The sequence below is a fragment of the Sceloporus undulatus genome, chromosome 4 (genome assembly GCF_019175285.1).
Source record: "Sceloporus undulatus isolate JIND9_A2432 ecotype Alabama chromosome 4, SceUnd_v1.1, whole genome shotgun sequence".
Classification (NCBI taxonomy): domain Eukaryota; kingdom Metazoa; phylum Chordata; class Lepidosauria; order Squamata; family Phrynosomatidae; genus Sceloporus; species Sceloporus undulatus.
The window spans coordinates 85267442-85290550 of record NC_056525.1 but is presented as its reverse complement, the minus strand read 5'-3'; the positions used below and the strand labels follow the sequence as shown (position 1 = coordinate 85290550).

The 23109-nt window shown below is 39.2% G+C and overlaps 1 protein-coding gene across 1 annotated transcript in view; it reads right to left on the bottom strand.

Annotated features, from left to right (window-relative positions):
* The window catches only part of C8A (complement C8 alpha chain), a 49253-nt gene extending 31188 nt beyond the window's left edge, over positions 1-18065 (bottom strand). Inside the window, exons 1-6 of the mRNA XM_042462713.1 lie at positions 17853-18065; positions 9632-9728; positions 8360-8504; positions 5595-5733; positions 1767-1956; positions 753-953 (exon numbers count right to left, since the gene is read on the bottom strand). Of these exons, the coding sequence (XP_042318647.1) occupies positions 753-953; positions 1767-1956; positions 5595-5733; positions 8360-8504; positions 9632-9728; positions 17853-17968 (888 nt within the window). The 5' untranslated portion in view covers positions 17969-18065. The remainder of the gene's footprint in view (positions 1-752; positions 954-1766; positions 1957-5594; positions 5734-8359; positions 8505-9631; positions 9729-17852) is intronic.
* Between the last annotated feature and the right edge of the window lie 5044 nt (positions 18066-23109).

Genomic DNA, 23109 nt, shown 5'->3' with positions numbered 1-23109 from the left:
TTGCAGAATATGGAAATTGAACTGGGAAGGCTGATGTTACATCAGTCATCTAAAGCCCACCCCCCCTAGAAACCTAGACAAGATTCAAAAGAAATGCACTTCAGTGTGGATGATTCAGACTTTGTACACAGCAGACAAAGTATTCACTCCTCCTCTCTCTTCTTTCTGGAAATGTTTCTGCCCTCAACAAATTATTCATCGGTTCAACAAAAACACAAGCAAACATACACCACTGTCAAAACCACTTTTGTTTATATCTCTGTGTTTCCACAATATTTTAAACCATTACTGAAATAAAAGCTTCTTGTAGTTTGCTATAATGCAAGCAATTTCTTATCATAAACACACACATGCATGTGCACACACCCACACAGCCCCCATTATTCTCCAAAGACAACTATTGCTGATGAACTATTACTTTTGTTCTCTCATCCTATTCCACCCCCCACACTCAAAACACTTATATTTAATGTCACTATGAAAGAGGATGGGTAGGGGAGGCACACAGTCATTTGCATAATCATTCAATATCATTTCCACTATGATTATACTGTTTGCTTCAGTGTAATACAGAAAACAAATAGAATTCCTAATCATCAGACATATGCAATTACATGAATTAATTCAGCTATGATTATTATTGTATCTTCAGGGGAATGTGGGTATGGGGAATACAGTGTGATCCATTATGGAATGAGTGGACTATTCAGCAAAAAGAACAAGAATGGAGGACAGTGTTTTTTTGTCATTACCTTTGATGCATAGTCTGTAGTATTTCTCAGAGTTCCTTTTCCCTTTGATAATCTAAAGCCTAGTTCTAAAGTAATAGGTGTGTTTGGAAAACCTACGCCAACTGTGAAACCAGCATTCCAAGAGGTGTCTTTTTTTACAGCATTCAGTAAGTCCCTGGCATTATCAAAATACTCTGTGGAAAAACCAGAATCAGCATAGGCCTGAAATAAAAAGGGAAACAAACTAGTTAAACAGACCAAGATACTTTAGATTACCCATAGAGTATGGGAAAATGCTTTTTGAAAATATTTTGTTGCAGTTTTGAGTCCCAAGAGAGCCACAAAGTTATTAATGGTCATTACAATTACCACTTTAAAAAAAAAACCTTTATATTTTCTTGTTGATCAAAAGTAATTTTTAAGTTACCTTTTAAAACACCAGAATGATACAAGCTACTGGTATGTGGTGCAAAGCACACCCAGGCCACACATTTGTAACATCAAAAGTAACTGAAACAGTTACAAAAAAAATCTGAGGAAGTAGACTGACGTCTATGAAAGCTCATGCTGCCACGTTCTTTCTTTCACTTAATCTCATAGGTGCTACAATATCTCTCTACATACTGATTCTACATACTGACGCAGCTATATCTTTGAATTCTAAAACAGATACAGTTATATTGAAAAGGGAGTCAAATTGACCACAGGTGGTTGAGCTGGAGCTAGTATTGTCTGCTCTGGAGCTTAGCTCCGACAATGGGACAACACACACTTCTTCAAGAACTCCACAATCCCTGGAGTCTGTGCATTAACACCAACCATATTCCAAGCTTGTAATATTGGAGAGACTTAAGAATGCCAGGTTCAAGGCCAAAACCCTGTTTTTGAAGGCATGTCACTTTATAGCAGAGAAAGTGCAGCCCATGGGTCTCATGTAGATCTGGAACGTCTTCCTGAAGCCCCCACCAGGACAGCCCTGTAAATCCCCTGGCAGTCCTGCTCCAGAAAAAGCAACAACAGCTTACAAATACTTACTAGAAATTGATAAAAATGAACGTTGTATGGCTGTCGAAAATATTTCTCATCATCCCCATAGTACAGATTCTCACATACAGGATCATACTTCTCTTCTCGCCAATCTCCATTATAGACAGATTCACAGTGTCCCCCATAGTAAGTAGGATCATACACTATCTCTGCTCCATCTTGTGTAAGGATATTGTATCTTTAATGAAGAGACACATGAACAGGCATGTAAGTATAGTCTGCTTCTTCTGAGAAGCATTCTTTTTTCCCCAACTCTTCCAGAGTGTTTTTCATAGGCACATTCTCGAAATGAGAGGAAGCTATCACCTCAAGAGAAAGGTGCTGTTGGATTAATGGAAAACCTTATTATTAGCAAGAGAGAGAGATTGCAGTGAAATCAGAACAGGAACATATTGTCTCTGTTACACCAAGCGGAAATATATAAATGGTTTAAGCAAGCTTTTGAGGTTCATGGAATTCTTTTCCAGGAAGGTGGATAAGAAAGATAGCAAGAAAGCTAGGCAGATGGAGGGTGATTCAGAAGGCTCTCTTTGAAGACAATTACATCTGCAATTCTTTACTCATTTACCTAAATGTAAGCCCAGCTGAACCCAAAAGGATGTGTATGTGTGTGCCCCCATAAATATCATAGGGTTTTTTCTAAGAATACTCAGAGGTGGTTCTGCCAGTTTCTTTCTCTGAAATATAGCCAGAGCACCTGGTATTTACTCTTTAGAATATGTAAAGAACATGTATGCTTCTGTCAAATGCAACTTTATATCAACTACCAAATTCAGAATCAATTCTTAAACACCATTCTCATTTGGAATATTTGAACTTCAGCAGTTCTTCAGATCTGCATGTGCAATGTTTGCATATTTTAGGGTATATTTAATTGCTTTAAGAAATGATCATGGTCAAAGGCAAATCTGAATTATTGTTGATTTTTAATATTTTCAGAGGAAGAACATCCCTTTATGTTTTGGTGCAATCTAAAATCTTTTGCATTTGACAGTTTTTGCTAATTTATGGTGTAATCCTATGCACATAGTAAGTTTGAAAATAAATTACACTGAGGATTTACTTTTGAATAAACATGCAATCACCATCTTAAGACTCCTCCTGAACTACCGTTTTAAACTTCACATTCAAAGCAAAAAAGCCACATTGGCTATAAGACAAATTCCAAGGTCTACAATATTACATTGGGGTAATAACTTTATTAGGACAACCATGAAACCAAAATACGTGTGAAAGCTTTTGAGATCTCTTTAATTAGACAAGATGTTACTAAAACATATGTTGGAAAGGGAGAAAGAATTAATCTTAGAGCTGTGTTGCAATGTTTCTTAAAATGTAGTGAAGAAGGAAGAGAGCAGGCTGTCTAGTGATGCCATGGTATTAGGTTTCACCTGATGTAGCCACTAAGCATACTGGGAGCAAGGGAAGACACAAAAGTTAGTTTGGAAAATACAAACTTGTTCTGTAAACTCCAGCCTGGATGAAGTTTACAGGTTCCTTTATCAGTGGAAAACAGAGAGTAACTAGGCAGTCTTTATATTGACATGGCGAGAGATAATTTTAGATGCTGGATTAGGTAAAGAAAGTCAATAGAAGCCAAATTGGGTAGCTTTACCTAGAGGCTGGAGCAGATGAACCCTCAGAGAATAAAGGACCACTTTCAAATGGTATAAAATCATCTCTCCCCAGGGCAAATAAATCACATATTTTGGTGTAGCCATGTCCACTAAGTCGTATAAGCACAATATCTTTTAGTCTCCTCCCTAGTCTTTTTCATTTGAGCATTTTATCTGAAAATAAGATCTATGAAACTTCAAAACTACTTATTTTTTGGTGACTTTCACCTGGTCCAAAAATTCACTCCGGCAACACTGCTTCTATTATGTCTTTTTAAATCAACCTTCACAGATACCTGGTTTAGGGATGTAATTCACCAAGTTTCTTCTTGGAAGTAGCAATGAATAATTTCAGCCATTTTCTCCCCACTGCAAGAAAGTATTCAAAAACCATGCAGTTTTCAAAGGCTATTTAGGCCAAAACATACACATGGTGGTTTATGCAGAAAACAGCATTTTCTTCACATGAAATAGTATTTTCTGTGTGGAAAATAATATTTCAATGCAGAACTATTAACTCCTCACATAAAATGCCATTTTCTGTGTAGAATATTCTCTTTTCTATACAAATTAACCATGCATGGGTTTAATGCAGAACAAATTCTCACTTACAAGTTGTTGGGTTTTTTTTCTGTGTAGAAAGCAACATTTTCTGTGCTGGAGTTAATAGCCCTGTGTTGAAATATTATTTTGTATGCAGAGACTGCTGTTTTCTCCACACAACCACATGTAAATTTTGTGCAGAATAACCCCCAAACTGTAAAGATTCTCATCATGCCAGGATTCGTCTCATCAGTGTTTCCCAAACATTTTTTTTTTGTCCATTTTCTGAATATATTCAGATAGTCTTTCCATCTCTAACCTGGATTTACTAACTGAATTCTTAGGCCAAGATGTGAACATGATAGTGTAGGAGAGGGGCAGTGATACAGGTGGGTCCTATGTTGCTCGGGGTCTGAGTGAGCAGCTTGATCTACTGATGGAGATAGCTTTCCTGTCATCACCACCCCCAGTTATTCTGCTACACACTGCTTGAAAAAATAACTTTCACTGATCAAACTGAGGCTGTTGTATTTGTACATATCATGAGCTGAGATAATATACTGGACAATGTAATAATGTTTAGTGGAAGGCAGCAAGAAATGAGGAAGGCTGCACTACAGGTGGATTGATTCAATAATTGAAGCCATGCACCTGAGTTTACAAGATCTGAGCCGGGCTCTTGTTATCCAAGGCTCATAGTACACTCTCATTGATTGTTATTGTTAAATGCCATCAAGTCAAGTTTTATTTATCACAACCCTATGAATGAGAGACCTTGAAGTCAATACAGCCATCATAAATTGAAACCAAATTGACCACCACCACCACTGGAGTATAAACCAGGATCTCACTGAATCCAGTCTGCAGAAATAATCCGAATTGACACAGTTTAACTGCCATGGCTCAATGCAATGGAAGTCTGTAATTATAGTTTGTTGTGGTATCAGAGCTCCCTGTCAGAGGAGGCTAAATGTCACACAAAACAACAATTCCTAGAATTCTATAGCACTGAGTCATGGCAATTAAATTGGTGTCAACTTTGGATTATATCTGCAGTGCAGATGCAGCCTCAATTTTGGATTCAAACCTTTCCCCTTTCAAGTATGTCACTGCAAATGTGTTGTTTTATTTATTTATGTCTTATATTTGCATATACCCTTCTGGTATATGTAATAGTTATAATGAGGCATAATTCATTTGATATTTTTAGAGGTGCTTGAGAATAGAGTGCAAACTTTTCTTTGCCTTGTATATAATGACAGGGGGAAAAACACCTTCCTTTAAGTCTGAATATAATTATAAATATCTTGTTTTCATTTTTAACAAGTTTTTCTTCCTGAAGAACTTATTATTTGAAAAACCTGGAGATTTTACACTTGATGAATTTGTGTATACCCAGAAATATTTTTGAATTTTTTGTTTGAAAAACTTTGCCTTGTTATTGTTGACCTCAACTCTATAAATAGTAGTTTGATATAAAAGGGGAAAGGATAGCTCTTCTGCAATAATATTCGTGGAATTCCCCTGCTTCCACCATTTAGGTAAGAATGTGTAAACTTTGTATTTCTTAGCATGGCACAGGATGGCTTAAAAGGAATAATGTCCCTGATATTTAAGCACAAAGAATCATGGTATGAGGTAAAGATTTATAACTCACCCCTGTGCTATTCTTGCAACTCCTGGGATTGGGTCCATATGATCACAGGATGATTCAGCATCCTCACAGTCAGCTTCATCACTCTCATCCCCACAATCAGGTTCTCCATTGCATACAAGGTGGCGTTTAATGCAGCGACCTGCGGTGAAGATATTGATTAATTTTTTTGCTATCTATTTCTAGAGGCCATGTTTGGTCTAACTAGATAAGGTGAGAGTTAATAGTCACTTGCAGAAATCCATACAGATAATTTGGAGCAGATCTTTCATGTCGTTGCTCAGGTTGTGCTTTTATCACCTTTAAGCAGAGACAGAAGCATTTATGGAGACTATTCTAAGAGGGATATCTTGATGAGGAAAGTGGCTTTCTGTGTATAGCGTGGCATTTCATTTGCTCTTCAGATGTTGCAAAAAGGTATTGTATGCAAAGTGATGAACCATGTCCTTCTCTCTCTCCCTCCTCCCCAACAATCCATCACACACTTTTACTTGAAGCATCTTAAGAGTGCCAGTGAAAAACAGGTGGAACTTTGAACTATATGACTTCAGAAACAACTCAGACCTTAATGGATCTTATTCTGCAACTTGTTGATACTACCTATCAGAGTTCTTCACGTGGGGTCAGGCTGGTAGTCAAACATCTAATTCAGTAGCCAAGCATTAGTTAGCATACACTGTACCAATAAATATTAACCTCTGGGAGGAGTGTGCAGGAAAGGTTGGGGCAACACTTCCCTCTGCTTATCAAATAGGATCTGCATGAAAACAGCTTGAAGGATCTATCTTGAATGTTGGTTTCTGAAGGAATAATTACTCTGGGACTTTTGATAGCACACCCTCATGTCATTTTCCTGAGCCAATGTGCATTTGGGGCTCAGAAAAAATAGTTCAAACCCTTTAAAATTTGTTGGGACTAATAAGAGAGATTGGACTCTGGTTAGGTAGTAAATTGTTTTAGGGAACTATGCCTGTCTAATAATGAGAATCCCCAGGACAAGAATCCGTGTGCCTTATCTGTTCAGATGCTGATGATTTATAAATCTCTGCAAATAAATGCAAGTGTATTGTTCAAAATGTGCCCACAAAGTTAGTTGCAGGGATTTGACATGTCCCCTTTTGACTGTCATTGCAGTGCAACTGGAAAAAAACTTTATCTGGGCAGTTTTCAGATCTAAATAATGGATTATAAACATAATCTGTGCTTCTTCCTGTCAGGTTCACTTTGTCAGCAGTCCCACGATGTAGTTGCGATCCATGCATATGGTCTTGAAAAGCAGCTGTGCACCTAAAAGTTGCTGCTGCTGAGAAACAAAACCCATCAACTTATAGAATGGGTCAGCACCATGAATTTGCAAAAAGAATTTTTGGAAGTTTGTTTCAATCTTTTCTAAGGCAGCAATAGTCATGCATCTTTCTCCTTAGAAACAGTTTCTCCTCTCCTCACATTAGTGTGTTAGGGTACTGGAGCAGAAAGTGTCCTTGAAAAATGGAGAAAGATCTTTGCCTGTGACTTCCATTCAAACTCAGATGTAGAAGCACACAATCAATAATTGTCCTGTACTCCCCAAGGAAGCTACTAGGAACTACAGCTTTTCCATATCTGGAATGCAGGGTCAGCTTATGTGAGTTTGGCTCTCATCAACAAATAAGTGAAATCTATTTCACTTTAGTATTTTGGAAAGTTATATTTTGTTGTTGTTGTTGTTGTTGTTGTTGTTGTTGTTGTGTGCCTTCAGCTATGGTGACCCTAAGGTGACCCTATCATGGGATTTTATTGGCAAGATTTGTTTAAAGTAGGTTTGCCATTGAAGCTAAGAGTATGTGGCTTGCCCAAGATCACCCAGTGGGTTTCATGGCTGAGCTGGGAACTGAACCCTGGTTTCCAGTCAAACCACTAGTCCACACGGGCTCTCCAAAAATAATTTTGTCAAAGTGGTGTACAACAGAGATGTAGTCACTTTCAACACTTAAGAAAAAAATGAAACATGCACACAATGTGAAATGCCCATTGCTTTTAATAACAAGAATAAAGTTGTGTCTGGATCCAGATCAGGGCTGCAGCAGATGAAGGGAGACATTTAATTCTTCTCTTCTTTTGAATGTCAGCTCCCAGAAAACCCATTGTCAAGGTTTCTGGGAAGTATAAGCTGCACCTACCCTGCAGAATTAATGTAGTTTGACACTGCTTTAACTGTCATGACTCAGTGCTTAGGGATTCTAAGATTTGCAGTTTCATAAGATATTTAGCTCTGGTGACACAACAAACTACAAATCCCAAGATTTCATAGGATGGATCTATTATAGTTAGAGCAGTATCAAACTGCATTAAATGTGCAGTTTGTCAGTAGCCATAGTTAAACAACTGGGGATCCAAGGTTGGAAGCCACTGGTTTAATACAAGCATATATTTGTTATCTCAAACTAATTTCTATTTTGACTATGACCTTGAAGCAAATGCAAATGCCAAAACATAGAACTGGCCCTACAGTGAAAAAGCCTACATGCATGCAGAAAGTGAGCTCTGGTTCTGGAACTTCTCAAGGGCCCCAGCACTTTAATCCAGAACTGGATTCAGGACCTGCACACTTCTTTCTGTCCATATTCATTTCACCCAATCCCAGAATGTCCAAGGAGAGGTATTGCAACCTATTTCAGTTTTGCTGCATGAACTGCCCTTCTTGTGAACAGTATGCTGCTGGAAGAACTTGGTGGAACAGAACATGGCCATTGCATTACTTAATGCACCTATGATGGAGTCATACTCACCACTTGCTTGACACTTAAAATCAGTTCCGCAGTCTTGATGTATAGTACACCCTCTTGTTGGCTCACACTCCACTTTTTCCCAGTGGCTGCCAGTACACATGTGTCCGTTATATTTGGATGGTTGCAGCAAAGTTCTATATCTGTACTATAACATGTATGGGGGGAGGGGGGACATGATGATGTGTCATGAATTATACATCTAAAATGATAAAATTTGAATTAAAAATTAAGAGGCAATAAAACAGATCTATACAATAATTTAACCTAGTAAGAGGAAACATTAATTATTTAGGCATTAAAAATGTAAAACAAATTAAGCCTTTATCACGACAGTAAAAATTACTTAAAGCACAGTTTGAAGTGCACAGTGATGGAATGTGGAGGAATGAAATTTTAGTTAGCAGTAGCAAAGCATGACTACATCAAAGCTTGGTGTACAGGGGTTTTTCAAGTCCCTCCACTTAACAAACAGCTCATTTGGGGAAGAACTTGGCACTTTCTCCATTATTGTTTGCCTTCAAGTTGTTTCTGACTTATGATGACCCTAAAACAAACCTATCATGGAGTTTTCGGGGGGCTGAGAGTGTGAGACTCACCCAAGGTCACCCAGTGGCTTTCCATGTCTGAGTAGGGAATTTAATCCTGGTCTCCAGGATTGTACTCCATGCTCAAATCACTACATCGTGCTGGTTGTCTGTCTAGAATCCAGTAGATGCTTAATCCAAGCAAAACTGAGGGTTGCACTGATGTTGGAGATATTGTGGAAGAAGTATTCATTACATCTTTGTGCAACACACAAATCCAGTAGAGGGAAATAGAAACCCAGGCTGCATCCACACTGCAAAAACAATCCAGTTTGATACCAGTTTAACTGCCATAGCTCAATGCTATGGAATTCTGGTAACTGTAGTTTTAGGAGACATTTAGCTTTCTCTGTCAGAGGACTCTGGTGCCATGGCAAATAATACAATAATACAATTCCCAGACTTCCACAGCATTGAGCCTTGGCAGTTAAGGTGGTGTCAAACTGGATTATTTCTTCAGTGCAGATGAAGTCACCGACCACCAGCATAAGTATGCTGCTGCAATTTAAAACTCTGCCAAGTATGATCTTGGCTTTGGAGTTTACACTCAGTGATTTCTGTGGGCTTAAGAGAGGTGAACCTACGTCTGTTATCCAGTGCAGCCACAATATTTGATGCTGACTCAAGTGTCTACTTTAATTGCAGGCAGAAATTAAGAATACTTGAATATAGGAAACTGGAGCCTTACTTTTTTGCTTTGACAAGGAAAGCATTCAGTCCATTCTGACCACTGGCTTAGTTGACAGTCAATTGGTGCAGGTGTTTCAGTTTGTCTTCTTGATCTTCTAAACAGAATGAAAATAATTGGCAGCAGTTAAACTTTCCATATAGTAGACTCTGTGTTGCAATAACATGCCATCAATGGTGAGACTATTTTTGAAAAGATCCATGGTTCTTATGCTATGTGAACCATGAACAGGTTCATTTTAATACAGATCAGACTACTGAATGTAATTTTGGTGTCTATTAGTACTCAATCCCATCTAAATAACAACAAACACATCTTTATACACTTTTATACAGCCGCTAGTTCAAGAGACGGCTGGAATCCCAACTGGCCATATTTGACCGGGTCATAGCTCAGTTTTAGAAGAGAAGTACTATACACTGGTGGAGCCAGATTTGATCCCTAATACCTCCATGCAGGCTTAGGGAATACTGCTGAAGAGCTGCTGTCAGTAAATGCAGAGAATCGGTCAGAGAGATGAATGGTCTAACTCAGGGGTAGGCAGTCTTTTTGAGCCGGGGGCCGGGTTGCTGTCCCTCAGACAACTGGGGGAGCAAAGCCAAAAAACAAATAATTAAATAATTTTTTTTAAAAAATTAAATAAATAAATAAACTGGGACAAATGCAGGACAACATTTTCAAATGGTGGACATTTTTTTTAAAAAAAGTGGAGGACACGCAAAAAAAATTGCTGATTTTTTAAAAAATGTTAATACAAATGCATATTTCTGAGGTGTCTATGGAAAATTGTCCCCCTTGCCCCTGCGCGTGAGAGGCCAAAGGCCCCGGCGGCAATCGGCGGCAGGACCGGGCTGGGGCCGATCCCAAGGCCTCGCCGGGCCACATCCGGCCCACGGGCCGCAGGTTGCCTACCCCGGGTCTAACTCGACATGCCACTGTTTGCTTTATGTGAAATTATGGTGCTTTAGTTGGTATCCTACTTTTCTATGATTAGATAGTTCCATCTCAGAGCAGATCTGGGGAGGAACTTCATCCATCTGTCTTGATAAAAATAGTTTGTTTATTTAAATATTTATTTACTAAATAACATCTGTGGATGGGTTGCATTTCTATAACATTTCCACACAGCCACTGAACATAAGGTGTTCAGTGATGATGAAGGTGCATAAGGAAGAATAGGATCATGGGAACAAGTCCAGTTCTTCCCACAATTCAATCAAGTGTCTGCAGTCACTACAGCTAAATTCAGATATTATTTAAAGCAAGTTGATGGAATATGTGAAGGGAGAACATGCTAGCTCTGCTGTCTTTCTTGTTAGTACTGTTGCTCTCCTCATGTGAAGAGCAATGTGTCTGAACAGGAGAGGTTCCAATAAGCATAGATCTGTAGAAGACAGGCCTTCTGATTGCATGTAACCTCTCAAACAACACTCTCTAGGAGTTCATCTATGCTGGAGAAATATTAAGTTTGATACCACTTTAATTGCAATAGCTCCATCCTACAAAATCCTGGGATTTGTAGTTTTGTGAGGCACTAGCATTCTTTGGCAGAGAAGGCTAAAGACCTTGCAATTTGACAAATCCCAGGATTCCATAGAATGGAGCTACATCACTTAAAGTGGTATCAAAATACATTATTTCTACAGCATTGATGCAACCATAGTGAGGAGAGTGCTGCAACTAGAAATTGAGAAGGTGAAGTTAGCTTTCCTTCTTTCTTGCAGGTTGATTCACTAATCTTCATAAATGGGTGAATAGGACTTATTGATATATAGTAATTGTACAGGAACTCTGCAACTGATGGTGTGAAACCACATAGGTGAAAGGTGAGACCTGCCATGATAATCTAATTCCCTCACTTGTAATGTGGTCACAATACATGTAATCATGATGTAAAGGGTGATGGAGGTATTTGCTTTTTTTGGCCCAATTGTAAAGAGCTTTGTGTGGAGGAATACCAGCATCTTTGACACGTGGTAAAAGTCAGCTATTAGGAAATCATCTTTCATTGTATAATTTTACACAGTAAGATCACTTCCCACTGGCACATGACATGACTACAGGTAAAATCAGCACTTTCTCAATTTTATGGTAGGGTTGTAGAACATGTCACTTTCCAGATGTTATTGGACAACAACTATCAGTATCCCGCATCACTGGCTATGCTTCCTGAAACTGATGGGAGCTGAAATCCAAAAACACTTGAAGGGCTGCACATCTTCCAGCTCTCTTTTATTGGTTTCCAAAGATACAATGAGCCATAGATCAGTAAAATCTGATGAGTGGCAGACATTAGTGTAAATCAAAATCTCAACCACTGCAACTAATCAACAAACTCTGGGAATCGTCTAGACATTGTTCACTGCAGATAGAATGAGTGAAATGTGATTACATGATACACTTCTATCAATGCTGATTGGCCAATAATTTTTTTAAAAAATGATATCTGAAAGGTTGCTGAAAGAGCATGGACCACAAACAGAGCAAGAAGTGAGCCTGATAGTCAAGCTGAGAATCAAAATGAAGTTTGTGAACATTCATTTGAGTAGAGATTCCCTCAGGGAAAAAAGCACTTTGTAATATCTATTCAGCCAGGAACACCAGGCCAAGCTGTGCTTTTTCAATGATTTAACAGTATTGAACAAAATTTTGTTGCTTTTCAAGCTTCTTTCAGTTCCACCCCCTCAATGTCTTTCACTCTTCTTTCCCTACTCCCCCCTCAAAAATCAATTAACATTCTATGTTCACAAAGCATATCCAGACAGTCCTTATGGGGCTGAGGGAGTTACCCTACAATTCCATTCTTCCTAAAACTGTCTTCTTCAGCACATCTCAGGGTTCTTTCCTCCAAGTCTACTGATACTTCTGTTTTGTCCAGATAGTGTCATTTTTGCTACCTAAACCAACCCCACTTATCTCTGAACACTATATATAGAGGGAGCAAAAAGGAATGGAAGTCTAAAATAAATGCTCTTGTCCCAGTCAGAAAACTGAATACATCAACACTTTTGCAATGTTTGCCATGCTCTTTTTCTCCATTTGTAAAGATGATGCACAGGAAGGATGTTGTTCATTATTATCTCTATCCCTAAAAAGCAGGAGAGCCCTGTACCCTCTGTGTGGCCCTCTGGCTATCTTTTTCCAATCCCTGTGTCCGCTGCTATGCCAATATTCCCTGCCAAACCCCACCCCAAACCAGTCGATTTCTGTTCCCCCTCTGTATCTTGTTTCACCCACCCCACCCTCATTCCTCAAAACAAAATCATGAGTGGAAGCTTGGTCACTTTTGCAATTAATTTTCATTCTTTTTCCATTTACAGAGCTGATGCAGCCCCCAGTGGAAAATGAAAGAATTTAAGAGTGGAAAGAAAATTAACAAATGTGCCTTTGAAATCTGCCTACTTTCACCTGAATAGAAATTTAATTCTAAATTAAGGACAGAAGCAAAGAATAATTTTAGCAATTTTATGGGAAAAGGTTTTCAAAAACTGTGTCATTTTTGAAGACTATTTACATTTTTTTTATTTATATACCGCTATTCCAAAGATCATAGCGGTGAACAGCAAGTAAGCGAATTAGCAAGTAAGCTAATTTGCCCCCAACAGTCTGGGTACTCATTTTAGCGACCTCGGAAGGATGCCAGCCTGAGTCGAGCTTGGGCCCTTTTGCTGGTCTTGAACTCGCAACCTTGTGGTTTTGAGTGAATGGCTGCAGTACAGGCATTTAACCACTGCGCCACCAGGGCTCCAGGACTTATTAGGACTTATTAGGACTTATTTTGACCAAAATTCATATGTGTGGTTTTTTTTGTTAAGGAAATAAAGTGCAAGAAACAGCACAGAACATGCTGTAATCAAAGACTTACTGTGTGCAAAATTAATAGGGATTTTCTCCCAGAGATTGTCTCAACAAATGACAAATCCCTGGATTCTGTAGGATAGAGTCATGTCAGTTTAAGTGGTGTCAATTGGCTTTATTTCTACAGTGAAGGAAAACTGCAAAACACCAAAGATTGTTGTCAATCCAAGGTTTTCTTTGCCAGGATTTACTGACACTTGAGAAACACATTTTAACCATTTTTTCCACATATTTTCAAATATTCTTTCCATCCCTGTGCTGCAGGGAATAGAAGAGATAGATAGCTCTCTGAGCCCAGCTCATACAGTTAAAATGCCAGGTTGACTATAGGCTAGGGCTCCTAGCAAAAGCAATAGCAATAGTAATACCAAGTACATTTCTATACCACTTATTGATGTACTAAGTAATAATAATAATAATAATAAAATTTATTTATATCCCGTCTCTCTACAAAATGCAATCGGGGCGGCTTATTTAAAATATTACAGTCCAAAAGCACCCCCCCCAAAAAAATACAATTAAACAGTGTGGAATTTAAAACATAAAACATACTTAAAAACAATCAATAAACTGTGGTGAAGTCAGAGGTCAGCATTTGATTTTCCTTCGATGGCCAGGGGACTATTCAGGAAAGGCCTGCCTAAGATGTTTATCACACTATGCTCTTAAAGAGGTACATCCAGTGTGACTCCTCTAGCAGCCTCCGTTGCATGCTGGGATTGGCAGTTTAAGGAGCTGAACTTCTCTGCCTGAGATTCTAAATACCCCTCCTTAAAACTGCCAATCCCAGCATGCAACAGGAGGCAGCTAGAGGATCACACTGGAATAGTACCTCTTTAAGAGCTTGTCTGATAAACACCTAATGGCTTACAAGAGGTTAAGCTAATTGCCCCCAACAATCTAGGTACTCCATTTTAGTGGACCTATGGAAGGATTCCTGGCTGAGTCGGCCTGGAGACCCTGGCTGGTATTGAACTCACAACCTTGTGGTTAGTGAGTGAGTGGCTGCAGTACAGGCTCCTATAACAAGACTTAACAACACTTGGAGAAGGAAGATGTAGCATAAAGTTCCAATTCTACGAATTTTGGCCCGGTCCAAAGGGGTGCGAAAGGACGCCCTCGTCACATGCAAGGGGCAGTGCTTCTAGATGTCTCTCACCCTTTGCACGTGATGAGGGGGTCAAAATGGCAGTGCCCTGTATAGATGGGCGCAGCCATCATTACGTGCCGGACGCATAGCATCTACATGTCGCAGCACCATTATGGTGTTGCGACGTGATGTCACACCACAAGAAGAACCCGCTTTTTGTGGGTTCTTTTTGGTCTATGGAGAAGTCCTGCGGTTTGGAGGCTGCAGCTTCCCCGTGGACCAAAACCAGGCGCCGGGAGACCACCCTTTTTGGGTGGTCTGTACCCTACCCTAGTTGAATAAATCTCTATTGCCTACCCACCTCCATTCTCCATCACCAATAAATGGTCATATGGGTTCGGGGAGGGAAAGTAAAGGAGAAGATGTTATGTAATTCCACCTGATGGAGTTTTATGCTGTATCTTCATCCTCTAAGATCTGTTTATTAAAAGTACAGGAACCTTGTCCTGTATTTGCCTTTTTCATGATTCAAACTGTTCATAACTTAAAGATATTTCCCTTTATTGGCCAACCGAAATGCACAATATATACTTGTTGCAAGCTTTCAAAGCTCCACTAGCTTCTTCATCAGGCAAGATGTTACATTCCAAACAGGAGAAAAAATAGAGATGTTAGTAAGGTGCCTGCATTTTGTTATTTCTGTCCTTAGTTAAGATGGTATGGAGAGGGTATCTTTAGCAGGCTGGCCCCTCCTCCTCAGGCCATGCGGCAACTCGGCAAAGTCTAGGAAATTTGAAGTACATTTGCATATCAACAAGGACTCCTCTTTTGCAATCCAATATGTTTCCATGCCCATGAGGCCACAGATCTCTTTGTAGGCAGAGGTCTGTAGGTCTGTTAGCTCTATAAATAAATATGAATGTTGCTATAAAAGATGACTCAGTGGGGTTAGGGGAAGGAGCAGTTAAACAATCTGAAGCAGGGTGGAAAGATGCCAAAGAAATCAGAAGGTTATAATCAAATCTAGTTTTTGGCTTCCCTCTCAGCACCCAAGTGCCAAGATAATGGCTTTTCTGAGTGCATAGGCATTGCATTACAATAGCAAAATAGAATTAAACAACATTAATTCCCATTTAGAAAATACTTTGGGACATGTAGGTGAAATTAACAGCTATGTACACACCTGGCTTTCTGCTTCAAGTAGTGAACTGAATTTCTGTCGTTTGCCCTACCAACGTAATTCCTAACAGCAGGCTGTGATTGGATTAATCATCCCAGAAGCAATATTGCTTCCCTCTATACTTGCTCAGTATAACTGGGAAAAACACAAATACTTGTATAATCATTATCTGAATAATATGTAAATGGATAGCTGTTCACCGTGACACCAAAGTAGACCTTTCTCTCTTTGAATGAATTTTGCCTAGGATGCAACTGCTGGTGGACACTCAGCTTCATTACAGATTTTTATGTAGAGGTTGAATGGGCACTCTTTAGGGGTGTTTTAGCTGTGGATTCCTACACCAACGGGGAGTTGGATTAATTTCCTTTAGGGTCCCTTCTGGTTCAATGGTTCTATATAACCCAAATTATGGAATGACCTGCCGAAGGAGATTTGAAATTCGACGCCCCTTTTTAACCCTAGTACAGACTGAGTCCATAGTTTAAGGCCCGTCTGTAACGGGCCTTAGTCACCACTCCTGGAGTTTAAATGTTTCCCAGCTATCCAAACCATTCCCAAGCTGGTGGAGAAATCCAAAAGCAACAACCAGAAATGACTTCTGGTTAAAGTTGTCAGCCAATTTGGGGGTGTTCTGGGATTGTTCTAGGATGAATATTGGCTCCTTCACCTGCTGAGGTGGTCTGTCCCATTCTAAATGGAGCATGGAAAAATGAGCAAAGCAAAAAGTATCATTTTCCGCTGAGAGACATTACTACAATTTTTATCCTACATATTCTATAAAAAAACAAATCCAGGTTGATTATTCGTTGAAGGAGAAAGGAAAGTGGTGGTCTCAGAAATCCTTGTTATCGTGGATTTCTCACCAAGATCTCTTAGCAAGCTCTGTCATTGTCAACTGTTAATAAAGATGGCTGACTGACAAGTACAATGAAAACAGCAAAGACTCCTGTGGCACCTTAAAGACCAACAAATATATGGTACTGTGAGCTTTCAAAGGCTATAGCCCATTTTGTCAGACAACAAACCCGACAGTTTTTCTTGAGAGACTGTGCTATTGGGTGGGAGGATGCGAAGACTATTGATAATTAGAAGAGAGATGGATTCATCAGAAGCCACAGAAGAAAGAGCACTAAATGAAAGACTCAAATGCTCAAGAGAGGATTCTGTGGATACACATCAATGTATCCTAGATCAAATCACAGTGTCTCTATGGACAAACACAAGAATCCAACAGTCAGAGGCCATACAAAATATTTTTTTTATCTGTTCCTGGTGGCAGAAAGATGTAGTGTCAATATCCTTCAGCTTTCCAAAAAGTATTCAGTGAGTTCACCTTCACCTAGATTTTAAATTTGCCTCTTCATTATTCTGTTTTGTTTGATAACTTCATCAAACATCAAAAATCCGTTCATTATTTAGTTTCGGTAAGGATTACTAGAATAAGCCTCCATAATTAAATGTATCTTTTCTTCCCTCTGCCGCTTCTCCCTGCCTCATGTGCCAATTATTACTGATACCATGTTTTGATCTTTTCACATTATATTTCCTTTGGACAAGTTTGTAATTAGCAGCTGGTGAAAGGCCCAATAGAATTTTCTTTTAAACTGTGTGTGTGTGTGTGTGTGTGTGTGTGTGTAAAATATAAGCCAATAAGATACTGAAAATCAAAGCTGCAAAAAATTAGAAACTGTATCTTATTTTCTTTTTTACTTTGGCCTACATGATTCCATTATCACAGAAATAATAAGGAAACTCAATTCATTGTATGTTTAAACAACTTGGCTAAAAGTTAAATATAAAATTAGAAAGTATAAAAGGTAAGAAATGATAAATGGAATTTTGAAAAGGAAAATATGGTACAAAAGGACATTTAATCAAAATGGTATAATTGTAAGGCTGCAAAAATGTGTTGAGTTACAGTGTTATCATCATATTGGGATGGGGCCATTGTATAAATCATTTTCTGCTAGCTTCTTAAAGGTAATAGTACCCATATGCCTCATTCTCAGGTCTGAATTGATGCACTGACCAGATAGACAGCAATTTCTATATGTAAGGCAATATCTTAAATTACATAGAGATAGACTTACCTCTGGGAAGGCAATCCTGTTAGCTTACTCTGTGCTGCAGCTGTATCCTGACATGATAGTAGATAAGCTATCAAGAGAATCATAGGCGAAAATATCTTACCCAGATGGAACCACATTTTCTTCTAGTGAAAACAAATGTCTTTCAATTTTGGGTTGGAAAACCTTTGGGTACCTGTTCTGGAGACTGCTTTTTTCGGTTCCTTTAAAAAAAAAAGTATATCATGCCTTGAGTTGTGAATCATTGACAAAAGGGCCAGTCTCTGCTTGAAAAGACACTGCCCTTTGGGTCAGATTCCCAAGTACTGAGCCAAGAGTCATCTGCAAACAGGCTTATTGTTTACAAGGTAAAATCAACAAAACGTTATCAGTCTAAGAGTGATGGAATCATATTTATTGTCAGGCATAAAGGTTTCTTAATAGAAAAGTGTTCCTTGGTTTTAAAAAAAAGCCACAGAGATTAAATAACAACTGAAGACTCAGGAACATTTGCTAGTTTTTGTTTGTTCAGCTTGGTTGGTTTCCACTTTTGATTATATTAAGGGGACAAGGAGAAAATCTCTTGAGAAAAGCCCATAATTTTTCATTCTTCTGTTTCTAGTGTAATATACAGTATTCACTCCACACTTTCAGATTTAACTGCCCTTGAGTCAGTCATGACCCATGGTGACCCTGTGCATGAGAATCTCCAGGACTCCCCGTCCTCCAATGCTCTGCGTAGGTCCTGTAAACTCATACCCATGATCTCAATAGACTCCATCCATTCAGCATGTGGCCTTCCTTTCTTTCTAGTTCACCTTTCCTGGCATTATTGGTTTTTCCAGTGAGTCCTCCTTTCTCATTATGTGGCTGAAGTATGACAGCGCTGGTTTTGTCATCTTGGGGCCCGAACACACAGGCCAAAATAAAGCTGCTTCGGGTCACTTTGGAGGTATGCTGTTTAAATGACACATGTATCTTAAGAGGCCGGAAGCCACGCCAAAGCTGTGCTCCAGTTCATAGGACTGGAGTATGGCTTTGGCGCAGCTTTTGGACTCTTAGGATGGATGCATGTATCATTTATCATACTGCCAAAGTGACCTGAAGCAGCTTTATTTTGGCCTGTCTCTTTGGGCCCTTGATTTCCAGGGAAATCTCTGGCTTAATCTGCTCTATGGTCCATTTGTTTGTCTTCTTGCCTGTCCATGGGATCCTCAGCACTCTTTTCCAGCACCACATCTCAAATGCATTTATTTTCTTCCTATCTGCTTTCTTCACTGTGCAGCTCTCAGATCCTTACATGGTAATAGGAATATAATGGCTTGTATGATACTTATTTTTGTGCTGACTTTCATATCTTTCCATTTTAGAATTTTCTCTAGTTCTATCATAGCCACTCTCCCTATTCTCAATCTTCTGATTTCCTGGCTGCAGTCTCCATTTCTATCAGTGTTTGATCCCAGGTATGAGAATTCTTTTACTACCCGTATTTCTTCATTGTCTAGGCTGAATTTGTTAAGATTCTCTGTTGTCATTATTTTTGTTTTCTTTATGTTCAACAGTAGGCCTGGCTTTGCATTTTCTTCTTTGATCTTTAGGTCTGAGAGGTTTTCGGCTAGTATTATGGTGTCATCTGCATCTTAGATTGTTGGTATCCCCTCCTCCTATTTTCACTCCTCCTTCTTTGTTCAGTCTGCTTTTCTTACAATATGTTCTCATATAAGTTGAACAAGTAAGGTAATAAGATGCAGCCTTGTCTGATCCCTTTGCCACTTGGGAACCATTTTGTTTCTCCATGTGCTGTTCCAGCAGTAACCTCTTGTTCTGAGTACAGATTCCTCATCAGGACTATCAGATGTGTTGGTACTCTCATGTCTTTCAGAGCATTCCATAACCTATCATGATTTATGCAGTCAAAGGCATTGGAGCTTACCGCACAGCCCCCAGGGATGGGTTTGGCGCGGGACGAAAAGGAGTGGGATGGGAACAGAATTGTACTGCACGCTGGAATGCTGCCAACGCCGCCGGAAGTTCCCACTCCGTCCCAGAGGAGGTGATTTTCAGGAATGCTTCTGAACAGTTCCTGAAAATCACCTCCTCGGAAATGAATCATCAACGGAGTGGGTAGTTCCATCATCGTGCTGGCGTGCAATACAATGCGTCCCTTGCCCCATTTTGTGTGATAATCTTCCTCCCAATCATGCTATTAATAGGATTTAATGGTGATTTAATCACAGGAAGAGGATGCTTGTGTCCCATGTGATAAAGTCCTGCAAAGCACATGCTGATTTTCTTTTGGAATTCCCTTGTGTGCCCTATTAGCCATTGTATGTTTAGTTCCTAGTGCCTCTTCCTTTCCTGAACCCGGCTGGGACCTCTGGGACTTCTCTCCCCATGTATGGTTGGAGTCTATATTACAGGACTGTGAGCATAATTTTGTTGCGTGGGAGATTGCTATAGTTCTATTGTATTTAAATGTTGCTTTCCCAGATTGAACTGACAATGTTGGCTAGGAGGAGGTCTGAGCACAGAAATAATTACATATGTATGTATCTTCTGGGAGTTTTGTGGGATGCAAAGTTTGAACAGCTTGATTCATACAACATAATTATGCCAAAAGACCTTGGGCTAGGGCATTCTTTATCCATGGATTCAACCATCCACATCTTGAAGACATTCCATACACACACACACACATATATATATTCCAACACGCAAACCTTAATTTTGCCATTTATATATGGGACACCATTTTATTTTGTCATTTAATGTAATGGGACCTGACCATTCACTGATTTTGGTATTCCCAGAACTTCAGTAGATACCAAAGGCCCATTGTAGCATTGCATTCCAAGTGTGTGTGTGTGTGTGTGTGTGTGTGTGTGTGTGTGTGGTATTCTAGAAGAACTGGAAAGAGCTGGAAAGAAGCACAGTGTTCATCTAGTCCAGTTATTCCCAACCTTTGGTTCTCCAGATGTTTTGGACTCCGGTTCCCAGAATTCCTGACTGTTGACCAAGCTAGCTGGAACTTCTGGTAGTTGACGTCCAAAAACATCTGGAGGACAGCTTGGGAATCACTGCTCTAGTCCAACCCTCTGCTAATGCAGGAAATCCAAACCAAAAGCATTCCTGATGTACAGTCATCTGTTTAAAAACTTCCAATGAAGGAGAGACCTCAGATAGTTTGTTCCAATATTGAAAAGTTTTCATCATAAGGAATTTCCTCTTGCTGCACAGTCAAAATCTCTTTTCTTGCAAATTGTATCCATTCTTTCAGGTTTGGTCTTCTGGAGCAGAAGGGGAAAAAACGTTGCCTCATCTTCTTCAAATCCCTGAAGACAGCTATCATATCTTCTTTCAGTTATCTCCTCTACATACTCTGTCTAGGCTAAACATACCAAACTGCCTCAGCTGTTCCAGACCCTCATCACCTTTGTTCCTCTCCTCTGAAGAGATTCCAGCATGTCAAAAGTGCAGTGCTTTATCCTTGGCATACTATTAAGTTAGGTCTGAGACTGTTACCACCTTGTAGAATTAATGCAGTTTGACACTGCTTGAATTATCATGGCTCCATCCTATGAAATCCTGGGATTTATGGTTTGCTGTGGCATCTGAGCTATCTGATAAGGCTAAATATCTCACAAGACTAGAAATAACATAATAATAATAATAATAATAATAATAATAATAATAATAACAACAACAACAACAACAACAATTTCTTATATCCCGCGTTTCTCCCAACATAGGGACTCAGTTCCATAGCATTAAGCCATGGTAGTTTTTTAAAAAGTATCAAACTGCATTAATTCTGCAGTGTAGATGCAGCAATGGAAAGCTGAACGTACTTGTTGAGAAGTTATTACAGCAAGCTCCGACTTTATCTTCCAATTGTAGGTCTAACAACTTCCAGTTTAGGATCCTTCCTCATTAGGCATTATACAAAGTCAAATTGAAAGATACTTAACATGACACAAGATTCAACTACATAATGTGACCATTTTGTCGCACATTTGCATCTGATATGTTTTAAATGTGCTTCTAAACACTTTGTAGACAAGTAGCATAGTAGAGACTTCTAGCGACATCATAGTGCATATAAAGAGTGGTCTGTTTTAACCCCATGAGAACCACTGATCAGTAGATGTGTCTGTCAATTTAGAAAAGGAGACGTATCACCATGATTGATAAACTAGGTGTCCTGCTTAATTTAATCATTTAGTTTAATGTGAAATGGACGGTGCTAACAAGGATATAGCTGCAGATTTTCACTTTATAATTACATTGCAGTATTCCAGTGCTGAATCCTGTCATTCAAAGTAGGCTCCAGGCTTGAGCTCTGGTGGAACATGGTTCAGATTAACTGTAGAATATATTGAAATGCCAGTTGGTCAAAGATGGATGTGAAGGATTATGTCAAAAACGTACAATGCAGTAGAGCCCAGGTGATTCAGACTTCATCTGCACTGCATAAATAGTGCAGCTGGACATTGTTTTAAGTGCTATGGTTCAATGCTAAGGAGTTCTGGGAATTGTAGTTTTGTAAGATGTTTAGCCCTTTCTATTCAAGAGCTCTGGTGCCAGAACAAACCACAAATCCAAGGATTCCATAGCATGACAGCTGCATTCATTTTGCTCTGTGGCAGCAGCCTTAGATTCATTCTGGGCCTAGTGGGCCTATGTGAAAGCAGCAATAGCTACCGCCTGCCAATGCTGAACAAACCCCTCACCTTAATATTGCCATGTGGGAAACTATTGCAAAATGGTACACTGAATCTTACTGATGAATTCACTTAAGAAAAAAAATACACAGTTCAGGGCCCTAAAGGAAACGGCAATTCATTCCCACTCCCCACCCCCTATTGCCTGTCTCAATAAAATTGTTTCTAGCATCCAAGGCACAGTGAGTTATTGCTAAGCTCATAACAGCTGTCATGTTTGCCTACTCAGTCACTGCATCACTAGGATCTAAATCTTTGTTTTTTAAAGTCATTTGAGAAACAAAAGAGGAGAATATAAAATTATCTTTTAACTCTATATGTCATGTGAACCAAGTCACTGAGAATATCTTGAGTCCAAAACCCCACTGACCTTCAGTATAAATTGCACCCACCTTCTCAGCATCTAGAGATATTATAGAAGCATTATTTCTCTTTTCTATTTTCTGATAGAAGCATTAGAAACATATCATATATGATGGAAGTTATTTGAGGACTTTCTCCTAGAAATGAGCCTGGGCACTGCCTTGTGCAATTGAGCAGATCTGCAATTTTAGAATGAT